This window comes from Stegostoma tigrinum, chromosome 19 (genome assembly GCF_030684315.1).
Source record: "Stegostoma tigrinum isolate sSteTig4 chromosome 19, sSteTig4.hap1, whole genome shotgun sequence".
NCBI classification, from domain to species: Eukaryota; Metazoa; Chordata; class Chondrichthyes; order Orectolobiformes; family Stegostomatidae; genus Stegostoma; species Stegostoma tigrinum.
The window spans coordinates 16,513,511-16,540,684 of record NC_081372.1 but is presented as its reverse complement, the minus strand read 5'-3'; the positions used below and the strand labels follow the sequence as shown (position 1 = coordinate 16,540,684).

At 44.0% G+C, this 27,174-nt stretch overlaps 1 protein-coding gene and 1 long non-coding RNA gene across 2 annotated transcripts in view; one reads left to right on the top strand and one right to left on the bottom strand.

Annotated features, from left to right (window-relative positions):
* Positions 1–11,534: 11,534 nt before the first annotated feature.
* On the bottom strand, positions 11,535–19,756 carry LOC132210764 (osteoclast stimulatory transmembrane protein-like). The gene is made up of 4 exons (XM_059652896.1): positions 19,719–19,756; positions 18,793–19,276; positions 18,391–18,693; positions 11,535–12,056 (listed from the first exon to the last, which is right to left on the bottom strand). The coding sequence occupies exons 1-4, from the start codon at positions 19,754–19,756 to the stop codon at positions 11,535–11,537; spliced, it is 1,347 nt and encodes a 448-aa protein (XP_059508879.1).
* Positions 19,757–22,052: 2,296 nt separating this feature from the next.
* The window catches only part of LOC132210723 (uncharacterized), a 124,596-nt gene continuing 119,474 nt past the window's right edge, over positions 22,053–27,174 (top strand). The window contains exon 1 of the long non-coding RNA XR_009446903.1: positions 22,053–22,173. This is a non-coding gene — a long non-coding RNA (uncharacterized LOC132210723). The remainder of the gene's footprint in view (positions 22,174–27,174) is intronic.

Below are 27,174 nucleotides of genomic sequence, written 5' to 3'. Positions count from 1 at the left end.
TGGTGTTGAAGGAGTGAGGGGTGTGTGTGATGGCATTGCTGGTGCTCTGAGAGGAAATTGCTCGGGTTCCTTCTCTGTCTGGATGCCTGCTTGTATCACGCTGTCCCTTTGAGAAGAAAAGGCTCCTCGAAAAATGTTGAAGTCCCTTAACCTCTGTTTTTCCATTGACGAGCACTGATAATTAATGGAATACAAGTTTGTGTGCATATTCAGTAGCTACTTGAGAGTTTGCGGCTGGACCTTGATTTATATGAGAGCTATGAACTTATCTATGGAGGCATGCCTCCTGGAGCCAGCACAGCACTGACAATATTGATGGATTCCACCAACTTTCAATCCAATTTACTGAATGTCTCTGACAAACCTGTCTGCTTTTCACATGCCTATTCCTTCAGATAAAGTCATTAATGGACAAAAGGGTGGGATCATCATCTACCTGGTGTCTGGCCCTCTCCATGCCCCAGCAACCTGTGGCATTTCTTCCACGAGCAGCTGTGGACACGTCAGTGATGTGCTCACCACATTGTGTTACAGGTTTAGTCTAGATAGGAAACACACAGAGGTTGAAAGTCTCTGGCATGGTAGAGGATCTGTAGCTTCTTCCTCAGAAATGAAAGAGAAGCTGAAGGGCTAGAGGTTGTGTGGTTGCTGACAGTTGCCTTTGTAAGTTTACACAAATAACATTTCTTTTAATTAATAGAAGCTTGAACAACTTATGGTGACACATGTAATGGGAGTGCAGAGGGGTACTGCACATTGAAGCTTACTAGTTGCTTCAGCATCCTCATGTGAGTTGTCTCCCTTTTTCCCATCCATCTCTGGAATCTTCCTTTGTGAGGGATGAGGAGCCAAATGTTGGCCACTCCACCATCTTGGAACACTGCTGCTTATAAGAATTTTTTTCTCCAGCATTGAGACAAAAACAGACTGAGGAATGGTCACCAGACCCAAAACATTAACTCTGTTTTCTCCTTCACAGATACTGCCAGACCTGTTGAGCTTTTCCAGCAACTTTGTTTTTGTTTGTGAGATGAAAACAAGGTTTGAGCTCAATGAAGGTGCCTGGAAGGACCGTTAATGTTGAGCAGGAGCAAGAAAGGTGGTGAGGTGACCCAAGTGAGTACATGGGCAGGCAGTGTTGGTAGTTTGTGAGGACGAGATGGGTGAGAGCTGTTGAGTGAAGGCATCACAAGTAATGATGAGAGTTGCTGACCATTGGCCTTGGTGATGTTACTATGCAGTTGCAGAGTTACAATGAATGTGAGGAAGTAAGGAGAAGTTGGTGGTCCAATCGTTGTAGGGTAAAGAAGATCACTAACCACCTTCTGGTACTGCTGACTATTTCTTTTGCCGTGTGAAATAGCACTAATGCCTGTGGCTATCTGAGTCCATGCTGGCTGCATCTGGTGCTGTGGCTTCCCTTTGATGGTCCAGAGGGAAGATGATGGCCCTTCTTCCCCACCCATCCACTAGCACCTCCAGGTGCCTTTGGCTGAAGTGTGGAGCCAACTTGCCTTTCTGCGTCATGTCCTTTCCTGAAACAAATGAAGCATAATTTGATCTGATTTGGTATTAAGGAACTGTAGTAAAAATTAAGTCAGTGGGAATTGGGGAAAGCTGGTTGGTGCCACACCTATACAACCATAACTTATTGCCCTTGAGAAGATCACTTGTCTTCTTGAACTGCTGCAGTCCATATTCTGTAGGTTGATCCATGATACCCTTAGGGGGGGGATTTCCAATATTTTGTCCCAGCAACAATGAAGGAATGGTGATGTATTTCCAAGTCAGGATGGTGAGTGGCTTCAAGGAGAATTTGCAAATGGTGATGTTCCTATGTATCTCCTGGCCTTGTCCTTCCAGATGGAAAGGATCATGGTTATGGAAAGAGATATCTGAGGGTCTTTGAATTTCTGCAGTGCATCTTGTAGATAGTACACACTGCTGCTACTGAGTGTAGGTGGTGGAGGGAGTGGATGTTTGTGGATGTGTTACCAAGGCTACTTTGTCCTAAAAGGTGCCAAGCTTCTTGAATTTTGTTGGAGCTGGACCCATCACACTCCTGACTTGAGCCTTGTAAACAGTGAATATGTTCTGGGGAGTCAGGAGGTGAGTTACTCACAATATTGCTAGCCTCTGACTGCTCTTGAGACCACTGTGTCTGTGTGGTGAATCCAGTTAATTTTCTGGTCAGTTCTAACCCTCAAATGTTGTTAGTGCCGGATTCAGTGATGGTAACACTATTGAATGCCAAGGGACAGTGGTTAGATTGTCTCATTTTAGAGATGGTTGTTGCCTGGCATTTATGTGGCTTCAATGTTACTTGACATTTGTCAGCCCAAGCCTGGATATTGTTCAGATTATATTGTAAATTTGAACATGGAGTACTTCAATATAGGTTAAGAGCAAGAGGAGTAAACCATTCAGAAAGGTGATGGAATTGGATGTATGAGAGATGATAAGAGGATTCCATGAATAATAGTGAAATGTCAAGCATGGACACGAGAGGCTGGGACAAAAACAAATTAATAGGAAATGGTATAAACTTTTAAAATCTTAAAAATACGCAATAAATGACATTTCATGACTAGAGCAACTGCAATTGATGTTATTTTATTGTTGCAACTTCAACTAAATGTATAGAAATATTCCTTAACTAAAATATAGATCATTAAATAAAAATGCAACTGAATCGACCTACGAGAAAGTAGAGATAGTCATTTCAGTAACAGTCACAGAAATTCAAGCACAAATCTAAAGTAATGATCTACAAATAAAATTATCACACAGCAATAGAGATAAAATAGGATCCTTGCTATCAAAAAATAGATTTTTTTTTAAACAGTACGCAAACTGCTCCTCACTTCATCTAAGTCCAACTTTCCCTGAAATAGAGTGAAATGTCCCTTGGAAAACTCCTTTCGCTATGGGATAGAGTTAGGGAAGAGAGTACACGGCTCCAGCTGCTATATGGTAAGTATAAAGGTTCAATCTGAATAGTATTAAGTGAATGAATGCGTTGTTGAACGAGGCGGTTGTCGAGGAGGTAGATAGAGAAGATTGGTCTGAGAGATAAGGGAGTCAATTCCATCAATTGCCGTGGAGGTTTAAAATGTCTCACATTTCCTGTCTAGCTATTCTGATAAGTGCATTGAAACTACTCCATGCCACTATCGCACAGTTGGAAGTAGGAATGTTTCCAATCAGAAGTGGAAATTTCCTGGGCAATTCCTGCATAGACAGAGTGAGATATTCTACATGAACCTGGAGTACATCTCAAGTCATAGGTCTGGTGTCCTGATCATGGGTTCAGAATGCTGAAGTACTGTGGATGTTCTGAATTTGTTTCAGGTGCTGTCTGGAGAGAGCGAGAAAGAGACTTATGGAATGTCACATCAACGGATGTGAAAAGGACTTCAAGCAACAACCCTTCAAAGAGGAGAAAAGGCTAGTTAAAACAGATTGGCCTGTGATCTGCTGTGACTACACAGATGAAGAGGGGCTGAAAAACACCCTATTCAATAGCAAACTACCCCCTCTGGATCACATCCCAAACTGCATTCATATTTTATATTTATCTGTTTTTAGAATACACAGGAATAGGGGTTTAAAAGCCTGTTGCAACTCGCTGGGAGCGTGCTGATTGGACAGAATGTTCTTATGTACCAGCCTGAGTTTGAGTGTTAGCATGCTGTGAATGTCAGAAGCAAAAACCTATCCCCTATACCTAGGTGTTGCAGGTTAAATGGTCTCTCTCACTCTAGAAATCAGCTCGCTTGCAGCTGGACCAAACGAAACAGGATAACATGAGGTCTTGCTCTCATCCTGAACGCTGGAATTCAATCACCGTTGAAAGGAATCAAAACTACAGAATCTCAACTAATCTGCAACATTAAGGATTATGAAACTGATTAACATTGATTGTTGAACAATTTTGCCAGTTACTTCCACCACAGTCTGCTCGTCAATTATCCACTCTTTGTGAACAATTCAGAGGCTGATGGCATACCTGTTCTTTGTAGCTTTTATCCTTTGGACTCCTCTTAGTTATAAATTGTGTTTGTATGTGTTATGTTACTAATTCTCCTTATGTCTGGTGATTAATTAGCTCATTCTTTTGTTAGTTCTAGAAAGATTGGTTTCGTCCTTGTAATTCCAAAAGATTTCCTTGGGTCCTTTTAAAACATAAATTAATTTGGGTCTGGGGAAAAGAGAGGGGATCTATTTTCAAATCAAATCGGCTGCCATCAGCTGAGCAGGTAGGTGAATAAAGATAGGAAGTTTGTTCACCTGTCCTCACCCAGGATCTTAACAATCTGGGTACCCTGTCTGCAACCAGAGCAGCTTAGGCAATTTAGACCTCCCCTGGGGTTTGGGTGTTTATATCAGTTCCTGATGACATGGAGACCGGATGTTTTAGGCCTGTATTTCAAGAGGTAAAAATATAGCATGTTACATAGAACATAGAACAGTACAGCACAGTACAGGCCCTTTGGCTCACAAATGTTGTGCTGACCTATTATCCTACTCTAAGATCAAACTACCCTATATTTTACTATCATCCATGTCCCTATCCAAAAGTTGTTTAAATGTCCCAAATGTATCTGACTCCACTACCACCACTAGCAGTGCATTCCATGCACCCACCACTCTGTGTAAAGAACCTACCTCTGACATCTCCCCTATACCTTCCTCCAATCACCTGAAAATTATGCGCCCTCGTAATGCTCGTTTCTGCCCTAGGAAAAGCCTCTGACTATCCACTCTATCTATGCCTCTCATCATCCTGTACACCTCTATCAAGTCACCTATTCCTTCACTCCGATGAGAAAAGCCCTAGCTCCCTCAACCTTTGCTCATAACATCTGCCCTTGAGTCCAGGCGGCATCCAGGTAAATCTTCTCTGCATCCTCCATAAAGCTTCCACATCCTTCCTATAATGAGGTGACCAGAACTGAACACAATATTCCAAGTGTGGTCGAACCAGGGTTTTATAGAGCTGTAGCATAACCTCACAACTCTTAACCTCAATTCCTCTGCCCACGAAAGTCATCACACCATACGACTTAACAAGCTTCTCAACTTGGGTGGCAACTTTGAAGGATCTAAGGACGTGGCCCCAAGATCCCTCAGTTCTGCCACACTGCCAAGCGTCTTGCCATTAACCCTGTATTCTACATTCAAATTTGACTTTACAAAATGAATCATTTCACACTTCCAGGTTGAATTCCATCTGCCACTTCATTGCCTAGCTCTGCATCCTGTCAATGCCCCATTGCACCCTACAACAGCCCTCCACACTATCAACAATCCACCAACCTTTGTGTCATTGGCAAACTTACTAACCCACCCTCCACTTCCTCATCTAAATCATTTATAAAGATCACAAAGAGCAGAGGTACCAGACAGATCCCTGCAACATACCACTGGTCACTGAGTCCAATCTGAATATTTTCCATCTATGAACGCCCTCTGTCTTCTATTGGACAGCCAATTCAGTATCCAGACATCCAAATTTCCCTGAATCCCAGGCCGCCTCACTTTCTGAATGAGTCTACCAAGTGGAATCTTATCAAAAGCCATGCTAAAATCCATATAGACCACATCCAATGCTCGACCTTCAATGTGTTTTGTCACATCCTCAAAGAATTCAGTAAGGCTTGTGAGGCATGACCTGCCCCCCTCAAAGCCACGCTGACTATTTCTAACCAAACTGTGCTTTTCAAAAAATATCTCGGAATCCTCTCCAACAATTTTCCCACTGCAGAAGTAAGACTGACTGGTCTGTAATTCCCAGGATTATCCCTATTCCCTTTCTTGAACAAGGGAATGATATTTGCTACCCTCCAAACACCTGGTACTAATCCAGTGGTCAGTGTGGACGCAAAGATCATTGCCAAAGGCTCAGCAATCTCTTCCCTTACTTCCTGTAGAAATCGTAGGTATATCCCATGGGACTTATCTATCCTAAGTGTGAGGCTGGATGAACACAGCAGGCCAAGCAGCGTCTCAGGAGCACAAAAGCTGACGATTCGGGTCTAGACCCTCCTTCAGAGAGGGGGATGGGGAGAGGGTTCTGAAAATAGCGAGAGAGGAGGAGGCGGACTGAAGATGGATAGAGGAGAAGATAGGTGGAGAGAAGAGTACAGGTGGAGAGGGGATAGGTCAGTCCAGGGAGGACGGACAAGTCAAGGAGGCGGGATGAGGTTGGTAGGTCGGAAATGGAGGTGCGGCTTGAGGTGGAAGGAGGGGATAAGTGAGAGGAAGAACAAGTTAGGGAGGCAGGGACGAGCTGGGCTGGTTTGGTGATGCAGTGGGGGGAGGGGACGAGCTGGGCTGGTTTTGGGATACGGTGGGGGAGGGAAAGATTTTGAAGCTTGTGAAGTCCACATTGATACCATTGGGCTGCAGGGTTCCCAAGCGGTGGGGATGGAAAAATGTCTTGGGTGGTGGGGTCGGATTGTAGATGGCGGAAGTGTTGGAGAATGATGCGTTGCATCTGGAGTTGGTGGGGTTGTATGTGAGGACGAGGGGGATTCTCTTTGGGCGGTTTATGCGGGGGTGGGGTGTGAGGGTTGTGTTGTGGGAAGTGCGGGAGACACGGTCAAGGGCGTTCTCGACCACTGCGGGGGGGGATGTTGCGGTCCTTGAAGAACGCGGCCATCTGGGATGTGCGGGAGTGGAATGCCTCATCCTGGGAGCAGATGCGGTGGAGGTGAAAGAATTAGGAATAGGGGATGGAATTTTTGCAGGGGGGTGGGTGGGAGGAGGTGTATCTTAGATAGCTGTGGGAGCTGATGGGCCCCTCCACCCACACACCAACGAATACCTGTCACGTTTGGACGTAGAGCAGTTTTCCCGCTGCCTTCGCCTCCACGCTTACTTCTTTAACTGGGAGCCTAACCCTCCCTCCCACTGACCCCTTCACCCACCTCCAACACAAGTTCTCCTCCTGGACACCACCCCCAGGCCTCCTACCCTCCCTCGACCTCTTCATCTCCAATTGCCATTGAGACATTAGCCGCCTCAACCTCTCCACCCCTCTCACCCACTCCAACCTCTCCCCTGCAGAACGGGCAGCCCTCTGCTCCCTCCGCTCCAACCCCAATCTCACCATCTAACCCGCAGACAAGGGTGGCGCAGTGGTAGTATGGCGCACTGATCTCTACAGCGCCGAGGCCAAACGCCAACTCTCAGACACCACCTCCTATCGCCCCCTTGATCATGACCTCACCCCTGAACACCAAACCATGATCTCCAATACCATCCATGACCTCATCACCTCAGGTGACCTCCCACCCACAGCCTCCAACCTCATTGTTCCCCAACCCCCCCACTGCCTGTTTCTATCTCCTTCCCAAAATCCACAAACCCGCCTGTCCTGGTCGACCCATTGTCTCCACCTGCTCCTGTCGCACCGAACTCCTCTCCACTTATCTGGACTCCATTTTCTCCCCCTTGGTCCAGGAACTCCCCACCTACATCCATGACACCACCCACACCCTCCACCTCCTCCAGAACTTCCAATTCCCGGGTCGCCAACACCTCATTTTCACCATGGATGTCCAGTCCCTATATACCTGCATTCCCCATGCAGATGGCCTTAAGGCTCTCCGCTTCTTCATGTCCCGCAGTCCTGACCAGTCCCCCTCCACTGATACCCTCATCCGCCCAGCCGATCTCGTCCTCACCCTCAACAACTTCTCTTTTGACTCCTCCCACTTCCTACAGACAAAGGGGCTGGCCATGGGTACCCGCATGGGCCCAAGCTATGCCTGCCTGTTTGTAGGTTATGTGGAACAGTCACGCTTCCGCACCTACACTGGCCCCAAACCCTACCTCTTCCTCCGTTACATTGATGACTGATGACTGTATCGGCGCCGCCTCTTGATCCCAAGAGGAGCTCGAACAGTTCATCCACTTTACCAACACCTTCCACCCCGACCTCAAGTTCACCTGGGCCATCTCCAACACATCCCTCACCTTCCTGGACCCCTCTGTCTCCATCTCAGGCAACCAGATAGAAACTGATGTCTACTTCAAGCCCACCAACTCCCACAGCGACCGAGAATACACCTTCTCCCACCCACCCCCCTGCAAAAATTCCATCCCCTATATCCAATTCCTTCGCCTCTGCGGCATCTGCTGCCAGGATGAGGCATTCCACTCCCGCACATCCCAGATGGCTGCGTTCTTCAAGGACCACAACTTCCCCCCCGCAGTGGTCGAGAACACCCTTGACCGTGTCTCCCACATTTCCCGCAACACATCCCTCACACCCCACCCCCACAAGAACAACCCAAAGAAAATCCCCCTAGTCCTCATACCACCCCACCAACCTCCAGATACAACACATCATCCTCCGACACTTTCACCATCTACAATCTGACCCCACCACCCAAGACATTTTTCCATCCCCTCCCTTGTCTGCTCCACACACCCCTCCAACCCCACCACACTTGGCACCTTCCCCAGCAACCGCAGGAAGTGCTACACTTGCCCCCACATCTCCTCCCTCACCCCCATCCCAGGCCCCAGATGACTTTCCATATTAAGCAGAGGTTCACCTGCACATCTGCCAATGTGGTATACTGTATCCACTGTACCCGGTGTGGCTTCCTCTACATTGGGGAAACCAAGCGGAGGCTTGAGTCCCACTTTGCAGAACACCTCCGCTGGGTTCGCAATAAACAACTGCACCTCCCAGTCGCAAACTATTTCCACTCCCCCTCCCATTCCTTAGACGACAATCCCATCGTGGGCCTCCTGCAGTGCCACAATGATGCCACCCGAAGGTGGCAAGAGCCGCAACTCATATTCCGCTTGGGAACCCTGCAGCCCAATGGTATCAATGTGGACTTCACCAGCTTCAAAATCTCCCCCTCCCCCACTGCATCCCAAAACCAGCCCAGCTCGTCCCCGCCTCCCTAACCTGTTCTTCCTCTCACATATCCCCTCCTCCCACCTCAAGCCGCACCTCCATTTCCCACCTACCAACCTCATCCCGCCTCCTTGACCTGTCCGTCCTCCCTGGACTGACCTATCCCCTCTCCACCTATCTTCTCCTCTATCCATCTTCGGTCCGCCACCCCCTCGCTCCCTATTTATTCCAGAACCGTCTCCCCATCCCCCTCTCTGAAGAAGGGTCTAGACCCGAAACGTCAGCTTTTGTGCTCCTGAGATGCTGCTTGGCCTGCTGTGTTCATCCAGCTCCATACTTTGTTATCTTGGATTCTCCAGCATCTGCAGTTCCCATTATCTCGGACTTATCTATCCTGATGTTTTTCAAAATTTCTAGCACATTCTCCTTCCTAACATCAACCTGTTTGAGCTTATCAGCCTGTTTCATGCTGTCCTCACTAACAAGGTCCCTCTCACTAGTGAATACTGAAGCAAAGCATTCATTAAGGACCTCCCCTACCACCTCCGACTCTCGGCACAAGAACCCTCCACTGTCCCTGATCGGTCCCGCCCTCACTCTGGACATCCTCTTGTTCCTCACGTAAGCATAGAATGTTTTCAGCTTTTCTTTGATTCTACCCGCCAAGGATTTTCATATCCCCTTCTAGCTCTCCCAAGTCCAGTCTTCAGCTCCTTCCTGGCTACCTTGTAATCCTCTAGATCCCTGTCTGAGATAATAAAATGTGAGGGTGGATGAACACAGCTGGCCCAGCAGCATCTCAGGAGCACAAAAGCTGACGTTTCGGGCCTAGACCCTTCTTCAGAGAGGGGGCTGGGGAGAGGGTTCTGAAATAAATAGGATGAAGGGTCTAGGCCTGAAACGTCAGCTTTTGTGCTCCTGAGATGCTGCTGGGCCTGCTGTGTTCATCCAGCCTCACATTTTATTATCTTGGATTCTTCAGCATCTGCAGTTCCCATTATCACAGATCCCTGTCTGAGCCTTGTTTCCTCAAGCCTAAGTAAGCTTCCTTCTTCCTCTTGACAAGATCCAGTGACAAAGTAACTAGATTTTGATAAACATCCACCTAATGGCTGAAATGTGTAAACTAACATTGTGATAATGTAATAAGTTATAAATGAATGTTCACATTGGTGCAAATTAAAAGTCATGGTGAATTACAGCACAGAAACAGACCTTTCAGTCTAATTCATCCATGCTGTCCATCTATCTTAATTAAATCTTGTCTCATTTGCCAGCATTGGCCCATATCCCTCTAAACTCTGCATATTCATATATCCATCTAGATGTCTTTTAAACATTGTAATTGTACCAGCCTCCACCACTTTTTCTAGCAGCTCATGCCATACACACTCCACCCTCTGTGTGAAGAAGTTGCCCCTTAGGCCCCTTTTTAAATCTTTCTCCTCTCACCTTAAACTTATGGCCTCTGGTTTTGCACTCCCCTAGCCCAGGGAAAATACCTTGACTATGTATCCTATCTATGCTCTTCATGACTTTACAAACATCCATTAGCCACTCAATCTCTGATGCTCCAGGGAAAATAGCCATAGCCTAATCAGCCTCGCTCTCTCAAAACCTCCAACAGTGGCACATCCTTGTAAATCCTTTCTGTCTCAATAAAAACGCATAAGCAAAAACTAACCAAGTCTACTCACTGTTGTAGATTTACAAAAAGAAAACAGTAAGCTTACAATTTAAAGCTAGCAACTTAACTGCTCCCCTGTTGTGAGCTGCCCCAGACAGGTTTCTCCAAGGTCAGCTATGAATTTTGCGGTTTGTTTATTTTTCTTAGAATGAACTCTGATGTCCAGAGATACTTGAAAGCAAACAGCAAAGGCAACAGCTGTGCTGGGTCAGACAGCCCTGTAGGTTTCTTTCCCTGTTTGAATCACATCACAAGTGGCCACTACCTTTGTCTCTGTTCGTCTTTTTTAAAGTGCTGTTGTCTTGATCTGTTTTTCCCAAAGTTCCAAGACAATGCAACAGCTTATAATACAGTAAATGCTGCTCCTAGAATCCAAGGAAATCCGCTCCAAAACTGAAAATACCTCCAAAAATATCTCAAAGATACATCTTTCTCCCCCACCGCCATCCTCCATCGTGGATTACGAGAAGTCGAAAATTTATATTAAAATGAAACTTTTTGATACAAAACAAGACCCTTTACAAATGATTGTCAAGGAAAAGCTTTCTTCTGGCAACAAGGGCTTTTACAATGGAATTGGTTGGATCGGGACATATTTATGGATCCATGAAGTTGAAGCAAACTAAACGAAACAACTATAGCACGTCTTCACAAAAATACTTCGTAAGTTATTAATGAATGTAGAAAATAAAGACTTAGTCCAAAGCTTATTTCCCAGACATTGGGGTAGTCTGAATCTATACAGCTGATTAAAACCAATCAAGTTAATTGATCTGGGACATTTCCACAGCTGTAACATCACAGGGAACGATAATACATCTTCATTGGAGGTGAACATTTTTGTTGTTTGAAGAGAGTAGATGTTTTCAGTGGACGTGCAGGAGGAGGATGATGTAGTTTCAATGAAAAGCACCTTCCCCCTTGTCCCTCCTAAATGGCATATTGTTCAATAGAACTTTTATCATCTTAATTTTTAAGGTTGGTCTCCTCCTCATTACTGTCTTCCAAATTCCAGAAAGTCACATTCGCTGTTTCATGACTGACTATTTTGATTGTTTCAGATTCAGCCCCGGGTTGAGTTGATCCTCCATTTCCCTGCAAATGCTGTGGAAAGCCTCCATCCTCATGTTCAGCCCACCCTCTCTCTTTGGCACCTCCTTCAGAGGGTTCAGCTGAGCTTAAGAGTTCTGCATTGCCATCTTTTATGTATTTCTTTAAAATCATCTGGTACAAATAACGAATTCTTTCCTCCTCCTTCTGAAAGAATGAGGCTGCAATCTTTCTACGTATGCGAACTACGTAAGCATCCAACGCTGCCATAAAATAAGCAAGAATGTACATGGCGCTGATAAAAAATATTACTTGCATATCTGGAGGAACTGGCTTCCTTACACAGTCAGTTGGTACCAGGGTGTAATTCCAAGGAAATTCCCGTGTAACGTTTACCATTTGATCAATCTTCACCAGCAGAACAATGTTCCATTTTATCTGAGGGGTGGGGACAGGAGGGGAGGGTGAAAAAGAAATTTTATAATCCATATCTAAAGTTTGGTAAAATTTGCTGGTGTGTGTTTTGACGAATAATTAAATGTATATACATTACCATGTAGACAGAGACAGGAAAAAAAGTTGGGGGCTTTTGAAATTGCATTTTAACAGCTGAATTAACAACAACAAAACAGATACTTGGATAAGAAACCTCTCTGACAGATATGGAAAGATCTGTTCTCACTGGAGGACTGAACTACAACTACAGGGCTGCCAACAAAACGGAATTCCTAGCTACACTAGAAGCCACAGTCAAGACCAACAATATCAATGAAGAATCACAACAAACCATAAGACAGATAACAAGGTGCGGAGCTGGGTGAACACAGCAGGCCAAGCAGTATCAGAAGAGCAGGAAAGCTGATGTTTTGGGTTGAGACCCTTCCTCGGAAAATCACAGACAATAGTCCCGGCACTAACCAGAAGGAGTGAACTCAACACACGGGAAAGACAAGCCCTGGTTGAATTAAAGAAAGACAAGAACATCACAATTATACCTGCAGACAAAGGGTGCATGACAGTGATAATGAATAAAAAGGACTACATCTCCAAGGCACAAACACTGTTTACCTACAAGGACACATACCAGCGAATACAGACTGACCACAACTCGGCAACAAGATCCTCTACACGCTACAAAGACTTAAACACGGGACAGATCAACAAAACAGACTTCTCAAAAATGAAACCCAAGGGAACCAACACACCCTGATTCTACGGCCTCCCTAAAGTGCACAAGCCAGAAGTCCCCCTCCGACCCATAGTCTCCCTACCAGGCACTCCATCACACAGATTGCCAAAGAACGACAAAGAAGACTCAAGCACCTAGTCAACAAACCACCCCATTCCATCCACTAAGCCCAAGAATTCCTCAACTCCTTTAAAGACATAAAGATAGAGGATAAAGAGACCATGATATCGTTTGATGTCACTGCCCTATTTACAACATTAGACGTACCACTAGCAAGAGAAACAATGACAGTACTACTTGAACAAGAACACAACCCCAGTGAAATCATCTCCAAGGACAACATGGCAAACTACTGGACCTATGCCTGACCACCCTCTTCACCTTCAATGGCCAAACACATGAGCAAATCAACGGGATACCCATGGGATCACCCATCTCCGGGCTCATTGCAGAAACAGTGATGCAAAGACTGGAAGAGACTGCCCTTCTGCAAATCCAACCTAAACTATGGATACGCTATGTAGCCGTCACCTTTGTCATCATTAAACAGACCAAATTAGAAGAGAGACACAAACTCATAAACACCCCCTCACCGGAATAAATTCACCAGAGAGGAGGAGAAGAACAAACGGCTCCCATTCCTGGACATGATGGTAGAGCGCAAGACAAATGGGGAACAGCAGATGAAAGTACACCGAAAGCCCCGCACACAGACCAAGTATTGAACTTCAATAGTAATCATCCCAGCACACACAAACAAAGCTGTGTGCCAACACTAATTAAAAAGGCAACCACACACTGCAGCAACATGGAACTATGCCAAGAGGAGGTGGAATACCTCTTCCAAGTGTTCAAGAATAATGGATATCCAAAGAACTGGGCCAGGAGATGCCTACAGGAACAGCATCAGAAAGATTCTACATGCCCCGACATACTCATCACACTACATCAGGAACATGCCAGAACTCACCACAAGACTCCGACAATCACTGGGCATAAGTGGCACACAAGTGCACATCAACCCAATGAGAACTGATCACCGGAACCAAAGACCCACTCCCTGGCATGGACAGGACCAATGTCATCTATAATATGCCCTGCAGAGACTGCGAGAAACGCTACGTTGGACAAACAGGAAGGAAACTAACAACAAGAGTACACGAACGCCAACTGGCTACAAAAAGACATGACCAACACTCATCTCAAACCACATTGACAAGGAAATCCACGACTTCGACTGGGACAACACCAAGATCCTGGGACAGGCTAGGCAGAGACCAGCACAAGAATTCCTGGAAGCATGGCACTCCACAAAGCATGAGATTGATAAACACATATACATTCTGCTATGAAGGAAAACTGGAAGTGAGGCAATCCATCTCAATGGACCCCAGAGTTTAAAAACCAGGCAGGAAAACACACCGAAGCTTCATTGGAGGCTGCACTGAGGATGTTACCCAGCATGGTAATGAAAGGCCTGCAAAACAACAAGCCAGCTCAGTGAGCCAACCAGCCTCAACACCCATAACCCGAGCTACAGACCTACTGCAAAACTTTAGTGAATTTGTGTGTCACTAATGTCAGTACATAGACCACCACAGAGGAAGCTCATGGTGGATTTGCTATACAATAGAGTGAAGATTGTGAAGATGGGGGATATTAGTGCTGGGAGGAAAAATGTTTCTTCAAAGAATCATAGAGCAGTGCAAACAGCCAGGAGGCCTGGGTTCAAGACCCACTTGCTCCAGAAGTGTGTAATAACATCTCTGAACAGGTTTATTAGGAAACTAGGTGAAATTAAAAGAAAACAAATTCCTGTGTTCTGCTGCTGTAGCACAATTTGTCAGTGTGTGAAACTTAACTAAAAGAGGAGCCTATTCACGTATTGAGATTGCACTGAACTGGCAAAGAACAGCTGAGTTAATCTCCCTATAAATCCCTGAAACACAAAATGGAAAGTGCTCGTGAAGTAGCCACACATTATCCAATCACAGTCACTCCTTTATTTACATGTGCACAAGTACACCGGCTGTAATCAGCCAGCTCAGAGTCAGTCCCTGAAGTGAGGAGACTGAGTCCCCCGGTTATAGATATGAACAAATGAAAAAGTACAGCACAGGAACAGGCCCTTCAGCCCTCCAAGCCTATGCTGACCATCATGCCCTAATTAATCTAAAAACAAAGCCTGCCATTTTTCTATCTGTATCCCTTTATTCCCTCCCTATTCATGTACCAATTTAGGTGCCTCTTCAATGTGCTCACGTCCACCACCTCTTCTGGTCGTGCATTCTAGGCTGCTACTACTCTCTGCGTGAAAAACATCCCTTACTCATCCCCCTCTGACCTTGAACCTTGTAATTGAAAATTCAACCCTGGAAAAAAGCCTCCTGATTATCCACCCCATCTATGCCTCTCATAATTTTGTAGACCTCTATCAGGTCTCCTCTCAGCCACTGTCTTTCCAGTGAAAACAATCATAGTCTTTTTAACCTTTCCTCATAGTCAATGCGTTGTCGTTGTTGTTGTCATTATTGTTGTCATCCTACACATTCTGTGACTAGCCAACTCAGGGTCAGCCCCTGAACTGAGGAGGTTCTGAATCGCCTATTTATTTTGATCAGCCAGGGCTCCCTGATTGGCCAAGGTTAACAACCCGAAACATGGATGGAAATGGTTCTCACATTGCAGGCATAAAGCCCAGAAAGGGCAGCACGGTGGCTCAGTGGTTGGCTGTGCTGCCTCACAGCGCCAGGGACTCGGGTTCAATTCTACCCTCGGGCGACTGTCCGTGTCCAATTTGCATGTTCCCTGTCGTGGTCTGTATGGGTTTCTGCTGGATGCTCTGGTTTCCTCCCACAGTTCAAAGATGTACAAGTTAGGTGGATCAGCCATGTTAAATTGCCCATAATGTTCATTACCCTTTCCTTTATTCATTCATGGGATGAGGGAATTGCTGACTAGGCAGCATTTATTGCCCATTCCTAATTGCCTGGTGGGCAGTTAAAAGTCAACTACATTGCTGTGGGTTCTGGAGTCACATGTAGGCCAGACCAGGTAAGGTTGGCAGTTTCCTTCCCTAAAGGACATTAGTGAACCAGATGGGTTTTTCCCGACAATCAACAATGGATTTGCGGTCATCATTACATTCTGAGTTCCGATATTGATTGAATTCAAATTCCACCATCTGCCATGGTGGGTTTCGAACCTGGATCCCCAGAATGTTACCGGGGTCTAAGGATTAACAGTCCAGTGATTATACTAACAGGCCATTGCATCCCCATTAGCCACGGGAATGCAGGGTTACAGCGATATGGTAGGGAAATGGGTCTGAGTGGGATGCTCTTCAGAGGGTGGTTGTGGATTTGTTGGGCCAAATAGCCTGCTTCCACACAATGAGGGAATTTAAGGATTCTTTGATGGATCTCTTAGTCAATGAGACCCACCTAGTTCCAATCACTACAGATGGAGAAACCCAGCAGGTCAGGCAGCTCCTGTGGAGAGAACACCAGAGTTAATGTTCTAAGCCCAATGCCCTTCTGCTCTCACAAAGAGTCACTGGATCAAAACAATAACTCTGTTTCATTCTGTTTGGATTCTGCCAGACCTGCTGAGGTTTCTGCAAAACTTCTGTTTCTGTTCCAGTTAATCTCTATCCTGGCTCTTTGCCTGTTTCCTTGCTTTATTTCTTCAAACATTTGTCTAATTCTCTGTTGAAAGGTACTATTGAATCTGTTTCCACTATCCTATCAGTCAGTATATTCTAAATTCTAATCATTTGCCTCACCAAAAAAAGGTATTTATTTTGTCACCTCAGATCTTCTAGCAATTCCTTCAAATCCCTGCCTTCAAACTATTCATTGGATCCAGTTTGTCTTTATACATACTCAAATTAAACTCTTCTTGATTTTAAACACTCTAAAATCTATTTTTGGCCTCCTCTGTGCCAGTGTTCAGTGTGGATTATATTCTGGCTCAGCTCAGCACAGTCAGGTGCAGGAAAGCAGAAAAATCCAAGGTGTGAAATGGAAGTTAAGCCAAAACAAAGGAGTCTACTCCTGACACAATGTTCGCTTTCTGTGACAACAGGAGAATCAAGATGGAAATGACCACATTGCTAATGTTGGAAACATTCAGTGGGCTCAGCAGCTTGTTTAGAGTAAGAAACAGAGTGAGTTTTTCAGGTCATCTGGCTTTCCTCAGGACCAGGAGATGGTATAGGTCATGAGTAAGACGTAGGTGAGACAAAGACAGAAGGAAGACCTGTGACAAGGTGAAAGACAGGCGAGTTTCAATGACAGAGGGTTAATCCTTCTTGGTTAAAGGGAAATGGAACACAGGTGTGTCAAGAAAAAAAGGATCTGCATGAGAACGAGTGAATTCAACAATATTCAGTTTAATAATTTCAGACAATAAACTTTGTTTCCTCCTCCCCTTTCCTGGTTTGGTTCCTTTCTTTGGGTTTTTTTTTCTGTTATTGTTGCATCCAGGCAGATCACGCCTGCTCGAGCCTCATCTGAAATTTGTTTCTTTCTTTTGCTGCCTCTACCAACATTCCTCATTATCCTAACTCTTCCTTCATTCAATCTTCCTTGTTTTCCTCACTGTCACAGACTTGTTCGTCAAAGGGTGAGGTGTGACCTGCTAGAAGTTTACTAACTTATGAGAGGCATGGATAGAATTGCCAATTAGTAGGGAACATCGGTTTAAAGTGAAAAGGGGTAAGTTTAACAGAGATGTGAGAGGCACATTTTTTACTCAGAGGGTGGAAAATGCCTGGAATGTGCTGCCAGAGGAGGTGGTGGAGACGGATGCAATAACAATGTTTAAGAGGCATGTCGACAGATATGTGTCTAAGCAGGGAGTAGAGGGATGCAGACCACATAGAGGCAAAAGAGTTTTAGTTTAGTAAGGCATCATGTGCTGGCACAGTTTTGGTGGGCCGAAGAGCCTGTTCCTGTACTGTTCTTTTCTCAGTTGTCCTACCCACCCCTTGCTTAAAACCTATTATCGCTCTAATTGTTCCCTGTTCTGATGAAAGTTTCTGTCTGTCTCTCTCTACAGATGCTGCCTGACCTGCTGAGTATTTCCAGCTTTAATTTCAGATTTCCAGTTTCCACTGTAATCTATTTTTCAGACAGAAGTTATTCCATCTGATATGTGGTGCTCCCCATTTTCTTAAGGTCATCTTTTTTGACAAGAAGACCACTACATTTCATGCTCAAGGTCTCTTTATTTGGCTGGAGCTTTAGCTATCCACTTTACAACCTGAATACATAGATTAACCTGACTGTACTGCTAAATTGAAGGAATAATCTCTTGTTAGACGCCAGTGTGCGAAAGTGGGACTAGTGTAGGTAGTAATATATTTTTGGTGTACAGACTAAATAGACCGAAGGGGCTCTTCTGTACAGCATGATTTTATGAGGTGATAACTCTTGGCTGAGATACTATACTGACGTTTAATTCCCTCTTTCATTGATCTGGTTAAATGTCAAAGCTTGAAGAAAACCCAGAGCCCAGTGCTATATCAAACAGATTAGTTACTAATTTCATCTCGTGTGTACCAAGTAGATTTCAACTCACAACAATGTTGACATCAAGGGACGCAGATAAACATGGAACATTCTCCGTCCACTTTGTCAGGCTGCTCACAAGATGGAAGATGCCATAATCTGCTATTACTGCTGCAGACAGTGCTAGGCATACGGTGATCATTGCCATGTGTACTAGACACTTCTTCATTTCCTTTTGAGACAGTTTCAGTCCTGTTGTTTTCGTTCGCATTCCAGCAGCCGCCAGAAATGTGTCACAATTGGTGGGGTTGCTCTTGGCTAGTTTTTCCAGGTCCCTGGTGAGATAGCCATTGTCAAACTCTAAATGGGTCAGCTAATGAGCCAAGTACCAAAATGATGCTGCAATCAGGTTAAAGAAGAGAAAGCCCGCAAGACCTCTGTTAACCAACAACTTGGCTCGATCCATCCATACTTGTATACTGTGAAATTCACTGTTTATCTTCTGACTGACTTCTGTCAAAATATTTTCAATATGTCTGTGGCCTATCTGATGGTTTAAGTTTAAGCTCTGTTTTGGAAAAATTAGATTTAGTTCCTTGATTTTCCAAACATCCGTTGCCTGAGATAATACTGGAGTAGAATTTAAGATGTTTTCTGTTGCACTCCTCATAATACACTGAGGAAGTTCTCGCATCAGCTTAATATTTTGGACAATGTTTGGGATGACATTCGCTGCAATGAGTAAACATATTCCAGTCAGAAGCAATTTTCGACCAACTTTGGTGCCCAGTGTTGGTATTACCAAAGTAAAAACACACCGGGCAGGATGCACCAGAAACTGAAGCAATATGATAGTGGAGGTAAGGCTGCCTGCAGCTATACCACACAGAGCATCTTTGTATTGGAGTGTGTGTGACATCCAATAATATAGAAGGCCACCAGCAGCACTGGCGATACTCAAACAGAATAGGAACAGGATTAAAAGCTCTTTAATGCTGCTTGGGGTAGGTTAGGAATAGATGGACCAAGAATAACTGAAGTGACGTTGTGTCCTGGCCAAACAAGCATGCAAAGCATTGGTGATAGTTAAACAGGCAGCCATCTTGCAGAGACTGTAAAGAGAAAAAGAAAAACAGAAATTATTTCTGCTTTTCTTGGGCCTAAAGGTATTTGACCTCACAGCATTCAAACACACATTGAGGCTTGAACAGTATTAGAACTCCTAGCTATTGTTCAGTCGGTAGCCCTCTTACCACAAAGACAGAAGGCTATGGGAACAAGGCCCACTCCAGGGACTTGAGTCCAAAAATTAAGGTGACACTACAGTGTCATTCTACCAGAACGCTGCATGTGGTATCGTTCAATTAGGGTGCAATGTACTACTAAGGCAGGCCTTACCTCACTTCTGAGATGGATGTTAGAGGTCTCATGGCCATGTTTAAAGGAAGAACAGATGGCTGTTCTCCAGTGTCCTGGCCAATTTTTATCCTTCAAAAAACATTTTTAGAGGAAATTAATTTATCATTATTTCCTGTTCTCTGTGGGATCTGACTGTACATAAATTGGCTGTCATGTTTCTGTCATTATGACAGTGACTACACTTTGTAAGTTCTTAATTGTTTGTAAATTACTCTTGGACATCCTGAGTGAGAGAGATGTGCTGTATTATTAACACAAGTCTTCTTCCAACTCTCAGAAATGCGTAGTTGTTTGAAAACAACCCTGATATTTTTCAAATGAAAATCAACATTTTGAGTACTGTTTTTATTAAGGATTTGCACAATTCTTAAAAAAAATCCAAGTGTCAAATCTAATGATAAGCTAGAAATGGATTTACATTTGTTTGATTATCTGGGAGCGAATTGGCTATTCCCTGTGTTTCTTTACGCATTGAATGTCTGAAAACTATGTTGCATGTTTGTCCGTAATCTAATTAACTCATGTTACCCTCATAACAGTCCCAGCATTTCAAAGAAATCCATTACATTGGAAGAACTGTTTGAGATGTTTCTGAAGGATGTTTTAAATGATATAGAACTGCAAGGTGCCAGTCATGGTTCGATAGTAACCTATTGATGGTAACCATGAGGTTGATTCAAGTCCTATTGTCGAGATCTGAGTGCATAACCCAGGCTGACATTCCAGTGCAGTGCTGAGGGCTCTCTCAGCCTTGCCAACTTTCAGATCAGACGTTAGGTCAATATAAAAGATTTCATTGCTTTATTTGAAGAAAAGCTGGGGGCTTCTTGCCAGAGTCATGACCAATATTTACTCCTCAGCCACACCATCAAACGATTCATCTGATCTGTGGGATCTTTCTGTGCACAACCCAGCCACTGCATTTTCTAGACAACGGTAACCACACCTCAAAACAAACATCCAATTGGTTGGAAAGCATTTTAGAATGTCCTGAGGTCATGAAAATTACAATAGAAATTCTTGCTTTTGTGTCTGTATTGTGCAGCTCAATGTACAACATTGTATGTTATCAATTGACATTCCCAGTTTGCTACTTTAGTATAGACAGTAAAATAAATGTACTTACCTGCATTAAATTAACAGACAGAGGACTTTTATATTTCACAGAAAGTAATCCCAAAGCTTTTTTTTACATTGGATTATATATGGATTGTGCAACTTAGTCTACATGATATATATGGCTAGTCGCATATGTGAAAGACAAGAATGACCTGCAATTAAAGAGCATCTTTCCCAACCTCAGGATGCTCTAATTAATTTACAGTCAACATTTGTTTACTAGGTGCAGCTCTGTAATACCGGAAATATGATGCCCAGTTATTTTCTTCACAGTTCTCTGCCCAAAAGGCAGGTCTACCACTTCACCACAGGCAGGATGAAGAGGCAAGTCCCGAATTCAACCTGGCTGCAAAAGGGATCAAATCAATGTTATTGGCACCAATTTGATCTAAGATAGCCATTCAGCCAAATTATCCAACTATACCCCCCAACAGACATGTGACAACATAATCTTTTACATGCATGTTGTAACATGGAACAAGGGACAGCGATGGTAGAGGCTTGCATTTCTTTCCATCACACAGCTGACCAGGAATCTCTCCTAGTCCTATTGCCTGCCATGGGAAAATGTTGGAATGATTTACAAGCTAACACTTTATCAGGATAGCAATGTGCTAAGAATGCTTCTTCCTTGGCCAACAAGCCCTGAATTGAAGGTCTGACTCAGAGGCTGGGATACTATTCATGTCACCATAAGACCTCTCCCAGTCAATTTATCCACAATTCCTATTTGAAGTACAAATAAGGTACAGGGCTAACTATGTTGACCACTAAACCATTACTAGTTAATCAATTTAAACTTTTTATATGCGGCATGAAATAAAAATGATCATTCAACAGTGTCTAAAAAGCATTTGCTACATACCACTCTCTCTCCAAATGCTAAGAGAAGGCAGTGGCTTGGCTTTGAGTGTTGCGGCTGTATATAATAGATTGTTATCAATTGAACAGATGTGCAATATGTTTATTGCACCAACAGAAAGAAAAACAGTGTTATTTTTAGGTGAAAAAATTCCCTTTATTATCTTCAGCTTCTCAGCCTTAAGCATGATTGTTGATAATGAGTTGTTCAAACCACAAATGTAAATTAACACTCGGAGGTGACAATATAGTAAATTTGTACCCATTCTCCTTGGAAAAGTTAGTTGCATTTTTTTCACAGCCACAGCCATCTCTGCTTCCTCATTTGTCATTGAGACTCTCATCAGTCTATTTGATTTGTAGGTCCATGACGATCAAGTTTGATTCAGTCCTCAGCCCATGCAAATATACGTTAGCTGAACTGGAAGAGGGCCACTGGATGGTAACTGAGCAGGTATGTTGACTGATTTCTCCTGTATCCCTTCCCTCTCCTTAAACATTGCCAATTTCAGGCAACACATGTATCCAACAGTTCATGGTTTTTTTGCATCGCTAACTTATTTCTATGACAGAAGACTATATGTGATGGGGGCGGGGGTGGGGGGGGGGGTGGTTGGGTGCGGGACCTCTATGGCGATCGCAGAGGTGGTGGTAAATTAGCATATTGCCAGGACCCGGGAGATGATGTTGGATGGTGGTGAACTGGAGGAGCAGAGACAGAAAGATGAACTTTTGACACTTTCAGTTTTAGTAATATTCTGTAATCCAAGATGGCAGCAAAACATGGTGAAATTATCCACTTTTCACTGCACCTAGGTACAAATGACAATATATTAAATAAAGCGAAGGGCAACAGTAAGCATTCAGCCTTCTCAGGCTGTTATGCCATTCAATAACATCAGTGCTGGTCCTCTGTCTAAATGTTATATTCCCACTTTCTCTCCCTAAGGTTCCACTTTCAGTGCAGAGTGTTGCTAGACATAGACATGCAATGGGGATGTAAATATGATAACCTGATCTCCAAACTACTCGGGTGTAATAAGACTTCCTCCTTCAGTACCTGTCACAACAACAACTTGCATCTATATATAGAGATAACAAGGTGTGGAGCTGGATGAACTCAGCAGGCCAAGCAGCATGGCCTGATTGACCTGCTGTGTTCATCCAGCTCCACACCTTGTCATCTCGGATTCTCCAGCGTCTGCAGTTCCTATTATCACTGATACAACTTGCATCTATATAGTGACTTCCGCATAATGAAATGGCTTAAGGTGTACCGCATGTTCTTTGCAAAGATAATTTGGCACCGAGCTGTGCAGTGTGAAATTAGGCTGGAAGGCCAAAATCATGGTCAAAGAGATGGGCTTTAAGGACTATCTAGAAAGGCAAAAGAAAGTTGGTGATGTTTAATGAATTAATTGTGAAGCTGAGAGGGGGGGCAAGACAGATTATTTGTGGCTCCCAATGGTGAAGTGAGCAAAATTGGGGATGTTCAGGTGTACAGAATTAGATACTCAGACAATTTGAGGTATTCTGTGATTGGAGGAGACTACAGAAGATGGGGAGGCCATGGAGAGATCTGAAAACAAATATCATCATTTTAAAATAGAAGGATAATCATTTACTAGCCAGCCATGATTGGTCAGCAAGTACAGGGGTGATAGGTGAATCAGTAAGAATGGCCACCAGTTTCTGACGGTATAATGTGAGTGTCTGGCTGGGAATGTGCTGGAATTAAAAAGTCTGGAAATGAGAGTTTCAGCCTTAAGTATGCTAAGGCAAGGGTTAAATTAGGTAATGTACTGAATTGGAAATAGACAGTTTTAGTGAAGCCTTGGATACATAGTTAGAAGCTGATTATGAGGTCAAAAATGACAAATGTGATCCAGATTGGAACATTTCATATAGCCTCTGTGTCACTAGGAAAAGGAATGGAGTTAATGGCTCGAGGAAGTGGTAGAGACAAAAGACAAGAGCTTTGCTCGTTCCAGTATTTAATTTGAAGAAATTCCAGCTCTTTCAACACTGGATGACCAACAAATTAAGGACTATAGAAGAATTGAGAGAGGTGATTAGTGTGTTGTAAACATAGTTATGCAAACTGAGGCAATTTTTGCAGACATTGGTATTTAGGTGAGGAATAGGCGACAGCCAATGGTTTGATAGCTGGGAACAGCAAAGGCTATGATATGGGAGCAGGAAGAGAAGCCATTGCAGGTGATTGCGCAGTTATGCTTGGAAAGATAAGAATGGAGCAAGATAAATTCAGTCCCAATCAAGTCAGAAAAGTTTCCAGCTCTCATAGACTGCTTGCAGGAGCACTGACAACAGAGGCAACAGTTACATGATTGGTAAATTACCTGGCACACTCATGACAATAGAATTACTCCAAACATCCCTTTTTCTTAAAAAACCAATTACATGCACTATCATTCACAGTTACCAGTTGAGCAAGTTACCCAATAAAAAACAGCCATAAGAAAATTGTCATTCATTAATGAAGCAGCATGTTAATTTCAGTTAGCTCCATTCTGTATGATCCCTGCACAGGCATTGGTACCCATGTACATTGTTGTTGGCTGTTCCTCTGGTTTCTGCTCAATCCTCAGGTAACGTTGCTTCCCCAGGAGTGTCATTTCTGTGACGAGTGCTGCTTTTTGAAAATATTGTCATGGGACGAGGGCATTGCTGGCTAGGTCAGCATTAATTGCACATCCCTAATTGCCCAGAGAACAGTTAAAAGTCAGCCATATTGCTGTGTGTTTGGAGTCTTAACCAGGTAAGGATGACAGATTTCCTTCCCTAAAGGACATTACCCAACAATAATTGGGAGTGGTTTTGTAGTTCTAACTGGGCTAGCTTTTTATTCCAGATTCAAATTTATCATCTACCGTGGTGGGATTCAAAACCATGCTTCCAGAACAATAGCCCACGCTCTGAATTACTTATCCAATGACATTATTACTCTGACACTGTCTCCCCCTATGATAACGGTTGTTGCAGATCTCTTTCTGTTTCTGGAGTACTGTTGACCTCTGGGACTGCTGTTCTTTCTGCACTCAGTGCTAATGTTGAGGTCAGCGCTTTCTGACCCATAGTTTATCTATAATTGCACCCTGACCAGCTCTCCAACACTTAGTTTTGGTAGTGACTTGACAGTTTTATGTTTATCAAATTGGGTTTCTATCATTTCAACTTGATTTTGTCACTCTCACTCGTTATTACTTTCTTTTCATTCATGGGATATGGATGCAGTTGGCTGGGCCAGCATTTAATGCCTGTCCCGAGTTGCCCTCATGCAGGTGATGGTGAGCTACCTTCTTGAACTGTTGCAGTCTTTATGCCATAGTTACACCGACAATGCTCTTAGGGAGAGAGTCCCAGGATTTTCTCCTAGTGTCAGAGAAGGAAACAATATATTTTGAAGTCAGGATGGTTAGTGTTCTCATACATCTGCTGTCCTTATCATTCTAGATGGTGGTGGTCCTGGCTTTGGAAGTTGCTGTCTGAGGAGCCTTGGTGAATTTTGACCATGTATTTTATAGGTGATATACACTCCTGCTACTAAGTATCGGAAGGGGTGGATGCTTGTGTATGTGGTGCCAATCATGTGAGCTGCTTTGTCCTGGATGCTGTCAGCCTTCTTGACCGTTTTTGAAGTTGTGCTTGTCCAGACAATTCACACTCTTAACTTGTTCCTTGTGGGTAGTGGACAGGCTTTGGGGAGTCAGATGTGGGTTGCTCAGTTCTGAACCTCTGACCTGCTCTTGCAGTGATAATATTTCTGGTCAATGGTAACCCCCAGAGTGTTGATAGTGAGAGATTCAGTGGTGGTGGCATCGTTGAAAGTCAATGGGTGATGGTTAGATTGTTCCTCATTGGAGATGGTCATTGTCTGGCATTTCAGTGGCCCGGATGTCATTTGCCTCTTTTCAGTCTAAGCCCGGATGTGGTCAAGCTCTTCCAACACCTGGATGTGGACTGCTTCAGTACCTGAGGAGTTACAAAATATGCTGAACATTGTGTAATCATCAACAAACATCCCCAGTTCTAACCTTATGATGGGGGGAAGGTTATTGATGAAGTAACTGAAGATGATTTGGGCTGGGAAACAACGCTGAGGTATTCCTGCAGAGATGTCCGAGAGCTGAGATGACAAACCATCAGCAACCACAGCCATCTTCCTACATACGAGGTGTGACTCCAACCAGCAGAGTGTTTGCCCACTCATGTCTATTGATACTAGTTTTGCTAGGGCTCCTTACTGCTATGACAAGCACCGCACTGACTGGTGTAGTCCTTAATCTTAAGGCTCAGGTTTGTCCCAATGCAGCATTTCTGTTTCCCTTCTCACGCTAAATGTGATTCCTTCAGGGTTTGCATGGATGCATTTCGGCATCTCTTTTTTCATTTCTTTAGGGTAATAACTTTATTTCCTTTGCGCGGCTGTCAGCTTGGGCTATCATTTGTCTCTGTATGTCCAATAGTCTCTTATGCCAACAGGCATATCCTTGATACTTCCAGCCTTTCACCCCACCTTCCTGAAGAACTTCGAGACCTGCATCTTGTGTAATTTGCCGTGATTTGCCCAAGATACTTTCTTTCATATTTGATGAGAAAATTCTAACAGTGGGTCTGAGCGAAACAAACAGGGTGCTGGAGAAGCTCGGCAGATCTGGCAACATACGCGGGCAGAGAAACAGAGTTATCAAAATAAAATTATTTTGTCCTGTCTAACTTACTACGGAGCAGTGGAAATGTCTAACAGCATATGCAACCACCTGTATCTCCTGAATAGTATCCACAATGTAGTTAGGGAACTACTGCTTTCAGTTAGCTTCACTTACCAGTAACTACGCTTTGCATCAAGGCTAGTCAAGACCTTTACCTTGAAAGTTTGTGGCAGAATTGCTTCAATGGTTGGCATGGGGTGGTGAAATCTCTTCTTTCTTGACATTATTTGCATCAATGCATTCTCTCAATTTTCCAGTTTTTGTATTTACTACCACAAACTACTATGTTGCTAATCAATCTGTAGTTGTCATTACTTTCTTGATACTTTCCTTCTCTATTTCTTTTGTCTTTGTCTTTCAGGCTGGCCTCAATCTGACCATAAGGCATAGGAGCAGAAATTAGGCCATTTGACTGATCAAGTCTGCTCCGCCTTTCGATCATGGCTGATGAGTTCATCAACCCCATTCTCCTGCTTTCTCCATGTAACTCTTGATCCCCTTGACAATCAAGAGCCTGCTTATCTCAGTCTTAACTGTACTCAATCACCTGGCCTTCATAGTCTTCTGTGGCAGTGAATTCCATCGATTCACCACTCTCTGGCTGAAGTAGCTTCTCCTTGTCTCCATCCTAAAAGGTCTTCCCTTCACCTGAAGGCTGTGCCCTCGGGTCCTAGACTCTCCTGCCTATGGAAGCATCTTCCCAACGTCCACTTTGTCCAGGC